This window comes from Larus michahellis, chromosome 2, assembly GCF_964199755.1.
Source record: "Larus michahellis chromosome 2, bLarMic1.1, whole genome shotgun sequence".
NCBI lineage: Eukaryota > Metazoa > Chordata > Aves > Charadriiformes > Laridae > Larus > Larus michahellis.
The window spans coordinates 42528952-42545838 of NC_133897.1; the positions used below are offsets into that span (position 1 = coordinate 42528952).

At 41.5% G+C, this 16887-nt stretch overlaps 1 protein-coding gene across 1 annotated transcript in view; it reads left to right on the forward strand.

Moving 5' to 3' along the window:
• The window catches only part of LOC141738899 (ubiquitin-conjugating enzyme E2 E2), a 223279-nt gene extending 213026 nt beyond the window's left edge, over nt 1-10253 (forward strand). Inside the window, exon 6 of the mRNA XM_074575019.1 lies at nt 9479-10253. Coding sequence (XP_074431120.1) covers nt 9479-9576 — 98 coding nt within the window. The 3' untranslated portion in view covers nt 9577-10253. The remainder of the gene's footprint in view (nt 1-9478) is intronic.
• Nucleotides 10254-16887: the final 6634 nt, after the last annotated feature.

The following is a 16887-nucleotide window of genomic DNA, read 5'->3' on the forward strand; positions in this document are numbered from 1 at the left end:
GATTTCCCTTGGCAAGATACAGAGATGAATCACTGCCAACGCTTTCCTTTAAGAGCCATGTTAATAAAATGGGGCCAGACAATACTCCTTATTTCTGAAACATCTTTTTCTTAGGCAGCCTCATATTTCACACAGATCTGTGGTAGGTAGCCGGACAGCAATCAAATGCAAGTCTAGAGAGAGGAATTAATTTCTCCTTAGATGTATCCACAATGGGTATTTTTGCAAATGGGTTTTCTAAACTGGATCTGTAGAGCTCTCTTATTTTTGAAGATAGGTAACATTTTTCTCCAGACAGCAGTTTGGACATTGGAATCAAGTCACACATTCCTTAATATTTGTGTAACTTCAATCATTGTACGAACTAACAGAAGTCAAATGTGTTTCTGACAGTTCTACAGAGCCCAAAATTTAGAGTCAAGTCATGGATATCAGTCTCTTTACAATACACGTCTGTACAGCAACATTTACCACACTATCCAGATACCTTGTAATTTTTAGCATATTTATACTCGGAATATCCCGGGCGATGGAGAAGCATTAGTCCAGTTTTTTAGGTGGGAAGCTAAGGCACCACTGTAAGACCACTTAAATTTCTTGGAGTCGTCATGACTACTTGCAAACTGTGAAGACCAAGAAGCATTCCGGAGTTTCACCTCTTGTGAGCAGTATGACATGAGCACTTCCCTGCTTACCTGCCCCTGGCTACACCTTGGCTGTACCAAGACCTCAGGATCTTCCATGCTTTTTCTCATCTTCTCTTTCTCCTCCTGCACCTGCTCTGATTCCTCCCAGGAAAAGGACTGTAGGTGTATAGCTAGAGAGGTAACCGAGGGCTGGATGATTGAGCGACCAGGACTATGGGATGTACTGGTGAACACAACTTCATAGGAAGTCCAGTGCACAACTGTGAGTCTCCTTTAGCCCTGTGTTAGCACAGTGACCGCTAGGTCGGCTTTCTTATGTGGGGACAAAAAAATTTAGGCAAACTTTTGGCTTTAAAATTGCACAGCCTCCAAGCTACAGTATCTATCACAGTTTTTACTTGGCTCTCCAGATGCAGAGGTGGTTAGTGTAAACATTCAGATGCCTTTCCAAAGATTGTCTCTCAAGATCTCGTGCATCTATCCTGTATTTCCATATTTCCCATGCTATACCTGGAAAGACAATCCTGGGTTGTACCTGAAACTGAGAAGTGACATAACAAAGTCAGCCTTTGTTTCTTCTGACTCCAACACATTCAGTCACCTTGTATCTAAGAATGCTGTGTCAAAGGATACATGCATCCCTCGTTATTTTACTTTGGTGGGAACAACGCTTTAAGGTCATATGGTTGTCCACTTTGTCCAACCCATGTCAACCATAATAGTCAGCCTAATGAGGTACATGAGCTCTAAGGCAATTTCAGCAGGCATATTTTGATGTTTTCGCACACTGGTGTAGCCTATATATATTAGAATTTTTCCACTGAGTATTAAGATGTGACCAACAAAATCTGCAAAACTGGTTCCTGAAACAAGTTCAGGAGAGAGTTCATTATACTCCGTATCATATGATTTCTGCTGTAAACTGTAATTGCTAAAATGGATATTAACTTTGCCGACTTCTTTCCTAGTAGACATTAGACCTTTCTAGAATTTGTTCCTTTCCCCTCTAAGGATTACCTTTTTTCTTTACTAAAACAGTTCATTTTATTTATTCTCCTTTTTTTATACAGTTCTGTTGATCACTGTATCGTTCTGTACTGTTTTCAAAGCATCTTACCAATGGACAAATGCATTCTATATAGATAGTTGAACTGTGATTTTATGAAAGTCAGAAATACGTTGTAGTTCAGCTTGTAGGGTGTGTAAAGCAATTCAGAGCCCTGCTACCGCCCTTTGTTCTGACTTGAATCCCTCTGTTGTTCCAGTTCGTACGCGTGTGTTGATCAGACTTCCAACTGCGAGACTAGTTTTATTGCCGCACAAACAGGGATTAGTGCTGCGCTGCGCTCGTTTTCGCTTGTGCCCTGAATTCGAGCACTCTTTTCAAAGGTGAAAGGTTAGTGGGAGTAACTCAGGGTGCCACTTCACCTGCCTCTGCCTCCAAAGAATTACTTAGTCTGTGCATTATTGTTAATGACAGCAAAAGAGACCAACACCACTGCTGTAACATCACTGAAGGATACTATGATGCATTGCACATACCTCATTTTCCACATCAAGACTCACAGTACCCTTGACATGGTCTTCTAGGAGTTCATTAAGTTTAAAAGAGGCGACATGTGGCAAACTATGGAAACTTCCTGAGGCAAAGTGACACTATAAATAAAATTACTCACAAACAATTCATCTTTTCTTAATCCTTTCCTCTTGGGGTATTAAATTGTTCTATGACATATTTTGTATAGCTTATCTGACACTGCTTTTGTCTGCAGTTTCCACTGACCTGTCTTCTTGTAACACTAGCCCGGATGCCACTGAGAGCAACGTAAGAAAATACAATTAGATATTAAATAAATTTTTTAAATTAAGTTTAAGGATGTTTTTGGTGTGCATCAAGCTGTCAGCATTTGCTTTTATGAAGACCGGTATTTCAGTGAATTATTAGTTTCTGCTTTTCCCCAATCTTAGGGGTTTTTTAGTTTGCCTTTTGGGACCTATTTTTTAAAGGTTGGTACAATATTAAAACCCAGAAAAATTGGATTCAGAAAACTTGGCTTTCACTGCAAGCCAATATGGGAATATATTCTGTCCTGCACTGCTATTTGCACTGAAATCACCAAACAAAATATAGTTATTGAAAACATGAGCTTTTATTTTGGGGAGGTTTAATTTCAGGGTAACCAGTCCTACCTGTGTGGCTTTATAAAGGTGATTCCAAGGCAGCTATCATATGGGCACCATACAGAGCACCTGGACTTTTCTTAAAAAAAAAAAAAAAATGCTCAAAAAACCCAAGCATTCCCAATTTTTTACTTCAAAATGCAATACAGCAGAATATTTGGAAAGAGAGGCAGGCCTAAAAAAATAACAATTAGTATTCCATAAAGCAAAAACTCTTCTAAATGTATAACTGAAGTCCAAATAAATAACTAAAAAATTATTCAGTTGCTTTCTTCTGCATTTCACACGGCCTTTCTAAAGAAAGGAAAGTGGATTTAATTTTTGGCAACTGATGTTTCAGAACAGGTAGCTCCATCGAGCCTGTCAGTGGGATGCCTCTCGTAGCTATGACAAAGGAGTCATTTGTAGCTCAGGAGAGAGAATAAGACCTTTCAAGTTGCATCTAACCTTTGGAAGTTCTTCCAGGTTAATTCTGCTTCTTCAGCTGGAGGCCAGCTCTTCCAAATTCCCCCTGATACAGAGCTGAATCTAAACTTGGAGAAAAAAAAAGTACACTGTAAATATTTGGCTGAAGTAACAGATTTTTATAGAGCCATGGCTTTTTCTAGTTTTTAAGGTGCTCCAGAAATCTTTCTGAGAACCCATTTGTGATGGTATAATAACTGGCTCCATCAGCTGTTCTCTATTAAAACTATAAAATACTGCAATAGAAATATAATTCCACTTTATAAATGCTCATAAAATATATATATAATGCATACAAACACCCGTAATGTACATTTTAAGTCTAAATGTGTGTCTTTTTAACCATGTTGGCACTACCAATTGGAATTTCATTGCATATCATGTGGCTGATGGGGAAGGCACATTGAAATCAAGCTGTTAAATACACCATCTCCATTTTTTATTTCACTAGAGTATGTTTGCTGTATTTTTAAAAGAGCATTGAAAAGCCTAGGAGATGAATTCTGCTCTGAAATTGCTCTTTGCTGACATAGAAATAGCTGTAAAAATACAAGCGGAGAAAAATACAGTATAGCAATATATTTTCATTTATTTGGGGGAAAAGTAGTTTTAAAGAAGAGTTATAGTCTGCCTTCTGAATGATAAAGCAGTATAACTAGCATTAAACACAGCTGAAATTTTGTAATGACCAAACCTCAGCTCATCCAAATCCCCAATAGCATTAACTCCCTCGAATTGGGCTGTAAATTTGATTAGCCTTACAACAGACATGAGACACAAATGTTCTTCCTTATACAGCCATATTAAGTGGCTGCAAGAGAAGATGACAAGTCATTGTAGAGCAGCACACCCGACCTTTGTAAGCTAGGCAGGAGCTCCAGCTCACCCAGCTTTTAAACGCAGGGTAATTTCTTGAATTCTGGTACAACATGAGGATTACATATGGTGAGGTGAGAGGGGATTTAGCAGATGCAGTCTTCCTATAAATCATCCAGAAGCTTTTCTTCATATTTTAGTTCTCTTGATTGACATTTTCCATGCAAGCTACATCGCTGAACCTTAGCTTCTGTCCATGTTATTTGGTGCTTTTTTTATATATTTTCATGACTCTTCCACTGTCCTTTAACGTGAAATTTGATGCTGTAACTCTGGGTGTCCTCCAGTTTTACATGGAACTAATCCAAGTATTGGATCATATTTTTTCTTTAAAAGAGCTAAAGGTTATAGAGATGTCCTAGGGCGGATTTCTGTAAGTGATAGTCAGGGACTAGAAGATACAGTAAATTATGAGACCTTAAAGGTTCCTAGGTCCACAGAGTTGCGGCAGCTTCTCAGGTGAGCTGATGGTGGGCGCCACGGCACGACTCCCCGCATTCCCCATGCGTGGATGTCGCCGCCAGCACCACCCATAAGGCTGCTCCCAGATTTCGGTGCTGCTGAGTGCCACACACCATCGCTCTACCTCGGCCCAGCTTCTCTGGCCACTGGATCCCTGAGGGATGAGGTACCTGTGGCTCTCAAGCCAGGCACCATGCATCTGGTGATCCGAGAGGTCCCAAAGTCCGCATGTCCTGCCAGGCCAGGAGTTGCAGAGTTTTGCTGTTATTAACTTACTGTGGGTTTATTTTCACTTCTTTCACTAGGTTGTTCTGATAACACATTTCTGGCGTAGCTTTATATTCCAATCTCTTGGTTTTCGTTGTCATTTGGACACAGTCCCACTTGGAGTGAATTTCTGAAATGAACCCTGATTCACTGATGAATCACGCTACTTCTAAAACAAAAATAAATGAAAAAGCTAGAGCGGTTTACTAGTTATGGAAACAAATTTCTAACATTGAGAATAAAACCACAGATATATACAAATGTAAAATAAGAAACAGTTTTATGGTAATGAGAAGTGGAAAGATGGGAAAAGTAATGTTATGAATTGTGAGATCCAGTATTCCTTTTTATCTCTTAATTAGGCAGTTTACATAGCAGTTGTTTTATAAATACATATTTGGCCCCTTCTTATGGAGATTTCACAATACTCCTTAAATAGTGCAGCCCAGCTGAGAAACAGGTGGTGCTCACCCATGTGCTACTTAGTTTAGGGGCTAAATGGGAACTATTGTTTCTTCCTCATATTTGGTATTTTGTAGGCCTTGGACACTATAACCAAGGCTCACGCACGTTGGGAACTAAATCTTTTAATTGCTTTAATTAAGGTGCTTCAATTTGTCTTGTAATCTCCATTTTGTGGCCCGTCCGTGAACTGCATAGCAATGGTGACTCATGACTCATTAAGTGTTGAGAGATCTGTCTCCTTGGGCCTGCTGGCCGGCTCCCTCCTCCACCAGGGACAATGTGGCTTGGGCCTGAAGCTGCCTGGCTTCATGCAGGTGCAGAAAGAGTCTATTCGCATTTCTGGAGTTCACACACCATCCTAATGTCCACCGGCACAAACGCAGTGGCCTGCGTCAAATTGACCAGTGTTGCCACTGGTTGGGTGGCTCTGACCTGAAGTTAAAATTTCCCCCCCCAAGAGCTGTCCCGACTTCCCAAACAAAGCTGTTGTGCCTCCTGATGGTTTTACAGCTTCACAGGAACTGCTAAAATAAGCTAGCTCTTCAAACACCTGTTGAAGAGTTGTTACTAAAGTCCTCATAAATAACCACATATAGTGACAACACACCTCCAGACCCTCTGACAGGGACGTGAAATAGCTGGGCCTCTCTGGCAATAACCATTTTTCTGTTTCTTCAGTTTGGGGTCTCAAACAAGCAAGTGGCTTTGCCAAACTGTGGGTTTGTTCTTTTATTCAATATTGTCATAACCAATAAAATGTGCAGCCAAACTGCAAAGAACAACGTTATTACTGTTATTACCACGAGCACCTTTTAGTAGCATCCGCTCAGCAGCTGGTGGTGGGTGCAGCTGGTCCTGCTCACGCTACAGCAGGCAAGGACCTCTCTTCGCTTCAGCAGTCCTGCTTTGCACAGGCAGGCACCGATGGAGGGAGGCACTGACTCGAGGGAAGCACCCGAGATGATAGCTGATTCACAGGTCGCTCTCTCCGTGGGAATTTACACACTTTACACGTCAAAAGCTCTGTAGACCTCAGACATCTTGCAGGCCATCACCTCCTCTCTTTCCCCAGCTGCCCAACGGAACACTGCAAAGACAAAGGCTTGAACACGTGGATAAAAAAACAAACAGCCCCATTCTCTACATTACTGGGCTTCAACAGATTTCCCCACTTTCTTATCAAGAACTCCTCTCACTGATTCCCCCATCCCAAAAGAAAGTAGACACCCTCCCTGTGCAGAGGGTGAGAGGAAGAACCTGACCTTCCAAACCCTTCCAAAGATGTATGTTGTTGAAACACTTCCTTGCTCCCAAAAGTAGATATGGATGGAAACACACACTAGGAAGCCAAACATTGTAATCTATCATCCAGGATTGGGGATGATGATACGATCCTCAGTACCCTTTCAGTATATCAAGGAAATTGATTTACAGCTCTCAATGTGAAAGACACGCTTTCATATATACATTGATCCGGCACATAAAAGAATTTCAGATTTGAACTGGGTAAACCTTTACTGCAGCACGTGACTTTTCACTGACTCACAGAAGGTTTTATAAAGGTCTTCACGGCAGCACTTTAAATATGCACTAAACCTCATTAAGGACTTTCTGCATTCCAGATGATAATGCCATGATATTTTTGCAACCCATCACAGCCAGATGCCTCAGAGGCCAAACCCCTCCTTCCCCAACCGCATGAAAACCAGCACATTCATTGAATTTTGCTCCACGGATTCCTTCCAAGTTCAACCCTTAAGCTCCATTTCTCCATGGGTCTGTGAAAATGCTTCTTCGCACAGTAGTGTCGCATCCGAGGAGGGTGTGGGAATTCGCTGCAGTGCTGTCAGGCTCATCCCCGAGCTATGTTATACTATGACAAGGTTTCTCTGTGGCTGCTCCCTAAATTTTTTACTGAGAGAGATTTTGTCCTTTCCCATTGCCCAAGATCCCCATTTGCCCTGCAGCGTTTCTCAAACCTCATTCCAGCCATGAACAACTTTGCACTCCTTAAGTACCTACAGACTATTAGCCTCCTATTTGCGCAGAACAAAATCCTTCCAGTAATCTCCTATATAGTTCTCCTACTTGGCTGAGGAGTTAAAGGTGATATACTTTCTAGTCCGAAACTTTTAAAAGGGATGTTAGATCAGATATTCTGCTTTGACACTCATGCATGTAAAAATAGCAAAGTCCAGGCCTCAGTGACCTCCTCTGGATATATTAAGATATTAAAGGTAAGCATATGCAGGACTGAGACTACAGAGACTTAGTACACCATGGTCACAGTGATAACTTGCCTTACTAATTTAGTAGGTGCAAACTTAAGATTCAAATCATGGGCTCTTCCTGAAAGTAACACAAGATTTTTTCATTAGATATTGTTCAGCGATATTCAGTCAGCCAACCAATTGATTTTGGGTTAAACCAACACATTTCTCCTATCATAAACTCTAAACAAGCAGACAAAAAGGCCCAGATTTACTCTGCTTTGCAGAAGGCCTGACATCTAGTCCCAGGAGTTTAAGTGGTTAATAATGCAAATGCCACACTCTGATTATGACTGTCCTGGGGAAGCCCAGAGTCATATTGTTCAGTGGCACCATCTTCAGTCAACTACAAAGCCGATTATTCACTGGCTTTAAGAAGATGTTCATCTGTCCTAAGTCCAGAAAAAAACATGGTATCAGTGCTTCTGGACTCGCGTGGTGTGATGGTACAATCTCAGGAAATTTACTGTTGCAGTAGAAATACCAAGAGTATGGTCTCCCAAAAAAAGGGAAAATCTCTATATATTTTATCTGCTTTAAACTGAGAAGAGAAAAATGGTGATGACATACAGTAACTTCTGGGAAAGTCTTGTCTTGTTTTATTTTTCTTAGAAGGATGATTGGTTTTTTTAGTTATTTGTAAAGTAATCTAGATACAGATTAATGTAAAAATACTTTTTCAGGTTGTTTCTTCATTTTGTAAATACAGAAATAGCTTGAGAAGATAAAACCATGCAGCATTCTGGCCATATAAATGCTCATAAAGATCCCATAAAATAAATACCAATTCCCAAAGTTTGGAATTAACTTCTGCTGCTTTGAAAATAATACTTACTGCCCTAATTCCTGATCTATCTTCATGCTTCAAAACTAAAAGTATACAAAAAAGTATTTCACCTGATAATTGAAATAGAGCCCATCTTCTTAGGTGATAGTATTATAGATATTTGTGGAAGTCTAATACCATAAATAAATCACAGAATCACAGAATGGTAGGGGTTGGAAGGGACCTTTGGAGATCATCTAGTCCAACCCCCCTGCCAGAGCAGGGTCACCTACAGCAGGTTGCACAGGAATGCGTCCAGGGGGGTTTTGAATGTCTCCAGAGATGGAGACTCCACCACCGCTCTGGGCAGCCTGTGCCAGTGCTCTGCCACCCGCAAAGTAAGGAAGTTCCTCGTCATGTTTAGGTGGAACTTCCTATGCTCAAGTTTGTGCCCACTACCTCTTGTCCTGTCCCGGGCACCACTGAAAAGAGCCTGGTCCCATCCTCCTGACACCCATCCTTTAAGTATTTATAAGCATTGTTAAGATCCCCCCTCAGCCATCTTTTTTCCAGACTGAAGAGACCCAAATCCCTCAGTCTTTCTTCATAAGAGAGATGTTCCCGTCCCCTCAGCATCTTGGTAGCCCTTTGCTGCACCCTCTCCAGCAGTTCCCTGTCCTTCTTGACTCGGGGAGCCCAGAACTGGGCACAGTACTCCAGGTGTGGCCTCACCAGGGCAGAGTAGAGGGGGAGGATGATGTAGTAGGTTTATTCTTACCACCTAAAAGAGACTTTTAGCTCAAAATGAAATTATTGGAACACTTGTTTGTGAGGCAGAATTTTAGACAATGGTTTTAATTATAAGTTTGCTAGAAATGTATAGCTAATTGCCAGCCAACTCCTCCCCGTCTTCTTCCTTTCTTCCTGTATGCACCAGTGCTTTCAAAACGGGACTAGTATATGTAGGCACCTTGTTCTGACAGTGAAACCTAAGCGAATCGAATGAGTCTGGATCTAAGAATAGCTTTTGCATCCTTCCAAGGCTGACAAGTATTTCACGGTTTGTGTTTCCTTTTCAGCTGACCCCCTGGTTGGAAGTATTGCCACTCAGTATATGACTAACAGAGCAGAGCACGACAGAATGGCCAGACAGTGGACCAAGCGATACGCCACATAGGAACCTACTCTAGGATTTGCTGGACCTGTGCAAGCACATTCACTAAGTGCATCAATAGCCCTTCCCTTCATTCTTATTTTTTATTAAATTTTGAACCATTTTGTGACAAAAGGTCGTCCTTACTTTCTTTTTTGGGTTTATTTTTATTTTTATTTGTTTTGGGGTTTTTTGTTCTGTTAACTTGAAAGCTGTTTCCCTCAAATGTAGACAGGGAATTTTGGTTATCAGTGCAAAGAATGTTGGATCTGTAATAGTATAGAGCTTTGTCACAAAGCTTTGTATTAATGTGTGGTTTGTTTTTTTTTTTCTTTCATGTGGTTTTCGGGAAAACAAACAAAATTCAGAATTATATCTCGTTTCTACTTAAATGTAGTGTTTAGGGTTATTTTTTTGTACTGAAGTCTTTAATGGTGGGTGCATGCTACTGGGAACAAGTTTTGTATAAAAGCTTAAAATCAAGAATCACTGTGCATTACTAAGACTGTGTTTATCACTAGCCTTCTGTTTCCCACACAAAAGGCTATTGCGTTGAACAAATTAATATGTATTTTGATTTACTTAAAAAAGAAAAAAGTGCTTGTAAATTTCTTAGGGACCTGCCACTTTTGACTGTGGATCAGTTGATGTACACTTGTATTATTAAAGCACTCAATAAAACACTGTGGCTGATAAATGCACTTCTTGCAAGACGGTGCTTTTGCGTTTGTGCTGTGTAGGTTGCAGAGTCCTCACTTAATACAACTGCAGGTTAAGCAACTATTTTTAGACCTAAACTATTCATTTCTTCTCAACAATGCATTTCTTAACTTTGAATTCTTCATTGTGTATATGTTTCATATACAAACGTCTTCCAAATTTTAAGGCTTTTCTTCCACCCGCCACTGCTCAGCTCGGCTATTCAGAAGTCTCTTGATGCATCTTTTATGCTATGGCTTCACTATATCCCTCTTATATCCATTCAAAATAGTTGGCTATAAAAATAGCCTTGCGGTGAAAGCAGAATATTGATGATGATTTTATACAGCAGGCCTCATTTTGCCTTTCTCCAAGCTCTTTAATTGTAAAAGAAACTGTGATTTAAAAAAATAAATTAAGGTTTTCGATGGGAAAATTGAGCCCATTGCACCGATCATTCCCAGCACGTTCAATGGCAAGGGTATTTCTATTCAGATTTGACCTTCAGGCTAATTTTAGATATGCAGCCATAGAAGGAAAACTTCTACTTGGCTAAGGAAATGTGTGGGTGTTATGATTTAGAAAATATATGCTGTGATGCTGATATCTAAATGTTCTTTGTGTTGCAAGGCATATTGGAAAATCCCTGTCTCTTATAAATAAATGTTACAGATGCTATATACACTGCTTGCCTGCCCTCTCCCCTCTCTCCTTGCCTCTTATGTTTAAAGAAGATCCTATCTTAAAGAAGATACATTACAATAGGGACAGTATAAAGATACAGGGACACCCAATCCAATTACACTCCAACCCAATCCAACCCTCCTGAAAACTAAAGCAGTCAAGGTGACACCATAGAGCCTCTACGCCAACCACTGCGCTGCTCAGTATTGCCATTTCTTTTTCTCTCAGTTATTTGCTAATAACTGAACAGACGTACAGCTTGAATCTACTGGCAAGTTGTCCTCTGCGTGAAGAGAAGCTGAACGTTGACTTTGTTGTAGGTAGTATGTTGCTAACAGTGACTTTGTTGTAGGTAGTATATAACTACCACCCTAAGAACCACAGGGATCTCAAAGAAATTATCTGTCTCTTTTGATCAAAGCAAACGGAGAATCTTCTAGTGTCTGCAGAAGCCAACTGTTTACAAGCCCAGCCGTACAACATTTTGAGGCCAACAGATCCTAAATACAGATGTGAAAGAACAATAACAGTTCAAAAATAAAACAAAACCCCAAAACCAGACTTCTCGGAGCCAGAACACCTTCTTAGGACAACTGTTATATGTGCTTCCACCATACAACTTGCCACGAAGTACCTCCATGTCTGAAAGGAACCTTCCTGTTGTAAAAATACAACAAAGGGGTAAAAGGATCAAAAAACACAACTGCATCTTGCCCAGTACAGTAACTGCATTACTTCCTCTCTTATCCCATCTGCTGAAGAGATTCCTGCCATAAAAGACCTGTATCCCCTGAGACAGCAGTTAATGGGCAATTTCAGATTTTTTATGAATTACTTTAAGTGTTTGCCACTCTGCAGCCTTTATTTACACTCAACTGAGCATAATGCAGTAATTTTACAGGTACATTTTAAACCTGTTTGAGAAAGGAGTCTTTAATCCCTATGATCATCTCTTTTTTGGGGGTTGGGTTGTTGGGTTTTTTTGGCCAAAATATAAAGAAGACATTATAAACAGAAGAGACTATGGATCTCTAATGAAGACGTAACTGAAAGCCAGCTGAGATACCTTGGAGGGGGAATCAAAGAATTCTTAATAAATGTCTATTCTCAGTTCATCATCTCTCGCTTGCCTTTCTTACCGATCAAAAGCTGCGCAGTTTGAATTTTCAGGTAAGTTGCTCTCCGTGTGAAGCAGAACAAAGACTTTGTCCTAGATAATATAAAACTACTGCCTTAAGAACCACAGGGATCTCAAAGAAATAATCAGAAAGGATCAACCCACGTTGATTAAAGCAGATGCAGAGTCTTCTGGCGTCTGCAGGAGCCAAATGTTTGCAAGTCTGGCCATAAAACATTCTCCTCTATTTGCAAATCTGCTCTATTTGCCTCCCAAGTAATTCTTTTTCTTCATCTGCTAAACCTAGGAAATATGAAGCGTTATTTGAAGCCTGCTGTTGTCGCTGAGGAGAAATGAGCCATCCCCAACAGAATTCAGTCTGCCAGCAGAGCCCCACTGAACAATAATGTATTGGCATTCTCTTTTTTTTTCCTTTTCTTTTTTTCTACATCTAGAAAATATTGCATGTTATTCTGTCTCACCTTTGTTCTTCAGATCCTCTGCAAATTTAGGTGATTCCTGCCTCCTCTTTCATGACAAATCATCTTTCTAACTTCTGCTAGATGGTGAAGTCCACATGCTACCCTCCTAGGGTATGAAGATCATTCAAATGACTTGCACATAGTAAAACATCAATAGCATACAGTTGTCCTAAAGCAGCATATAAAGGCCAACACTTCAGCAAACTCAGCATTTTCTCAGGGACACACAAATACTAAAGACATCTTACAGCTTTTCTGAATTCAGTTGCAATATCAAGTAAATCGTATTTAATTTCCAGTAACACCAGGTAAATGTCTCATCCCCTTTGAGTTCCACTCAGATGAAGCAGAAATCAGGGAACTCTCCAAACTGTATTTACCCATTGACAAATTATTGAAGTGGCCTTCACATCCCAACTCTCCAACTGACCAGCTGATTTCCCTCTCCAGAAAATGGCAAAAAAACATAGCCTATATTAAGGTACCCAAAACCATCCTGTATTTCCAGACTTGCTCCAGGAGTAAGTTTTAGCAGCTCATAACCCTTTTGATTGCATGCATGGTGGGTGATTGCAGCCAAACAGTTAAAATCCATTAAAACCAGCTGCTGTGCCATGAACAGGGCAGGAGTAATTCCTCTTGAAAGCTCTTTCTTCACGTTTTCATATTGTGAGCTGCAGATGGCTGCACAGTCATACTTCATGCCCAAAAGACGGGTAGCAGCTCACAGCCCTTCTTCCCTGCTACCCCGTGCAATGATACTGTACAAGTACAAAATAACAGAGGTGTTGGGCACCATAAACCCCAAAATTGGGCCCTTCTTCAAGGCCCTCTCAGCCTTTTAAATTCTGGCCCGACGCACAGTCTGGGCGTGGGGCGTGCTCTGAGCTGCTCTTTCAGCGTGCTGTTGCAGCATGCTCCCTCTCGCTGGCTGTCTTATCTCCAGCATTAATCCCTCTGATTTACTCCTCCTTCTCATTTCACCCTTTCCTTCTCTCTGGCTGCTCTCTTCTGCTTGACTGATTCATTGCTCGCGGCTGAGAGGCCACCCAAGACACTGATCCCCGTTCACATAGCTATGCCTGAAGTTGCCTGAGCATAGTAATCTTTGTCCCCCAAAGTACGTGCCCAAAAAGTGCCCCCAGGCCCCTCTCTGCTCCCCCTTGCCTAAGGCAGTGCCTACTGCAGCAGGAAAAGCAGAGGTGCCTCTGCTAAAGTATGAAGATGCCATGAGATGATTCAGACAGTGCAGCAACTCCCAGTTACTCCAGCCCCAGCGTTATCCTGAGGTCCCACTTCTCCTTTCCGAGTTCTCAGAAACTTCTCTTGCCTCTGAAGTTGGACATCTTGCCCCAGGCCCAATGCGCTTGCCTGCATTTTGAGTTGGGCAGGCTAAAGCAAGGACTCGGAGTAAAAATTCTGGTACCTCCAAAGTCTGACTGTCCGTCCTTGGCAGCCGCGATTCCTGCAGAGCCAGCTCTGCCTGCTGGTTTTCCATCCTTGGTTGCTCTTTCTTCTCTTCTCCTTTTCATTCCCTTTCATTTCTCCTCCTATCCTTTCCTCCATGACATCAATATTAAATCTTGAAGCTTCCTTTTCCCCACTTTCCTCACCTCAAACACAGCTCTGTTCTTCCCCTGGTGCTAACGAGACCATGTCACGTAACACTGGGCCTCCCGGAGCTGCTTGAAATGCCCCGATTTTTAGTTCTTAGAAGCAAGAAAAAGCTTTGAATGAATTAAGTACTTCCTCATTGTGCCACGCCTGGCACTGGCTATAAACTAAATCACTTCTCCCACACACGTCATTAGCAGTAATGAAATCCGGGCTGCCCTGCCTCCTTAGCATGACATCCATATGCAAATGCATTTCCGCAGCTCAAAGGATCTGCAGAGCCAACGCATGGATGCTTGGGATGCCTCCAGCAGCCTCTCTCGGGCCACAACTGGAATATATTTGGGGACTACTATTTACCAGGAAGACTTTTATGATACCTTTAAATCCATCATTCTGCACCCTAATTCCATCATGAACTTTAACAGGGACCTGCAGCACTTTGGGATAATGAAAAGGGCAAAGCAAAACACAAAACACCCCTTTCATGTCTGCTTTGATTGCAAAAGAAAGTAGTCTCCGGCTAATGGAAGGTTGAAATAAAGACAAGGCTACTAAGTCATCCTAATCCCTTGCCAGTCCTAAATTAGAAAAATCCCACTTCACGTAACAGCTAAATAAAAGCCGTATTTACTTCTATAGATTTTGCAGAACTGAATCCAAAAAACCCACTGTCCAGGTGTCCCGATAGTAAACATGGATGGTCAGATCAAGCGCTTCAGGAGAGGTTTTCTAGGGAAATGCTTCCACTAGGAAGAGCTTCCCGGGCACCCTCATCCCCTCCACCTCTGCCGGGTTGCACTCAGGGCTCCCCCCTTGGCAGTCCCTTGGGAAACAAGGGCTGGAAACAAGCACCTTGGGTCATTCCTTATTGTGACTGCTCCTCAAATACACTCACTCACAACAGGCATTTGTTGCGGCAGAATCAGTGCTGGGGTCCCCTTTTGTGTCGCTGAGGACCTCGGGGTCAGGAAAAACAAAGGGTCACACTTCAGTTTCTGTGAAATGCCTCCTTTCTTTGCAGTTGACTCATAGCCTTTGTAAGGCCCTGAATGGAGTCTCTTCACATGAATGGAGCTCCTACCACACAGATTTCAATGCAGCCCCGCTCCTTTCTCCGCTTGTCATAAACCATGCAAAGAAATTGCTTTTGCCCATCGCGCTTTGGAAACACCTTGCTCATAGCAAAGCTTAGCTGCTCTTGCCCATCTTCAAACTCTTCATTTGCAGTTCTCTGACACTTCTCAATTATAAGAGCCTTTTTCTAGCCATCACTCCTCGACACCAAGGACCTGCAAAAATCCTGCTTCCTTCTTCCTTTGGACTTCATGTAGCCTTCTTCCCTGGTCCTTCTCTGCTGCTCCCCAGTTCCTAAATCTGCTTCTTCATTCTGGCTTCAGTGACCCAAACACTTTGCTAAGCCCACCCACACAACAAACGCCAAAGTCACCTCCACCCCAGGCTCCTCGCAGCCCATTGCTGTCTCACCACAGCGTGCCAACATCTCACTGAGGAAAGGAAAACCCACTGCGGCACCTGAAATTGCTGTCATCTTCACAAAAAGAGGGAGGAATACCAGCTTTTGTGTGAAAGAACAGGTGATGCTCCCGGTGCTCAGCCCTTACACTAAGGCACAAATAACCCTCTGCAGGTCTCCTGGTCTCAGAGTTCACAACAGCACTCTCTGTTGGTCTTTTAGGAGGAGTATTGTAAGCAGTAGCAAAATGGTTGGTATTAAATGCCCTGAATGTTACTTATCTAATTAATAGAATGAATCTTTCCAAAAAAATATGTGTGCAGTGGCAACTTCATCATCTTTTATACCGGAAAATAATTGTGTGAATTAAATAGTCTCTCCTGTTTCCTGTTCTCCTTCATTATGTATTGTCCACCCACTACCTCTTGCTGCAGTTTTAAAAGAAAATCTTCCTGAAATCTACTTAGAATTTAAATCCTTATTGCAAAGCAGCAAAGAATAATCAAAGCGTGCTCTGTCATATCAAGGTAATCTAATCAGAGAGGCTCATGGAATTATTTATACACATACATTTTTATGATAATTTAATAATTGATAGGCTTAAATGAATAATCTCATTCTCTTCGATTTCATAATATACATCATGAAATACTATATTTCATTACTGTGTAAACTTACCATTTTATCTATTTAAAATAAATACAGATTTGAACAACTTCAATCAATAGTTTTCCAGTGGAAGAAGAAGACAATAACTTGTGTAGTATAGTACTGTGTGGACTTATTTCTCTTAAAAACCATAATCCTATTTGTAATATTTTTCTTTCATTTTTTTATAAAAGACAGAGAAAAGTCTGCAAATGAAAAATGAAAAGCAGTCACTTGAGCCCTGCTAATGTGCCAGTTGGAGCTGTTAGGCGTGATAACTTTGTCTGATTTCCAAAGAGTGGCACTGAAACTCTGGAGGCAGAAGGACGAGAGATGCAGTTGAACCCCCAGAGAAAATGCAAAGAAAAATAATGGCAGAAATAAACACTGCACCCATGTGCTACAAATTTCCTCCAGCGATGTATACATGCTGCGGCATCCCCTTTAGGTCAAAACCAGCTCTGCTGGTGGCAGGATGCTGAGCATTTTGAGCAAACATCCAGATCCACCAGCTTCACGCTGCTCTTGCTGGCTACCCGGCTCCTGGTTGTGCATGGGAACAGGTAACCCCGGGAAGTCAGAGTGTAAAATGGAAAAGCCGAGGGAGTTGTGCC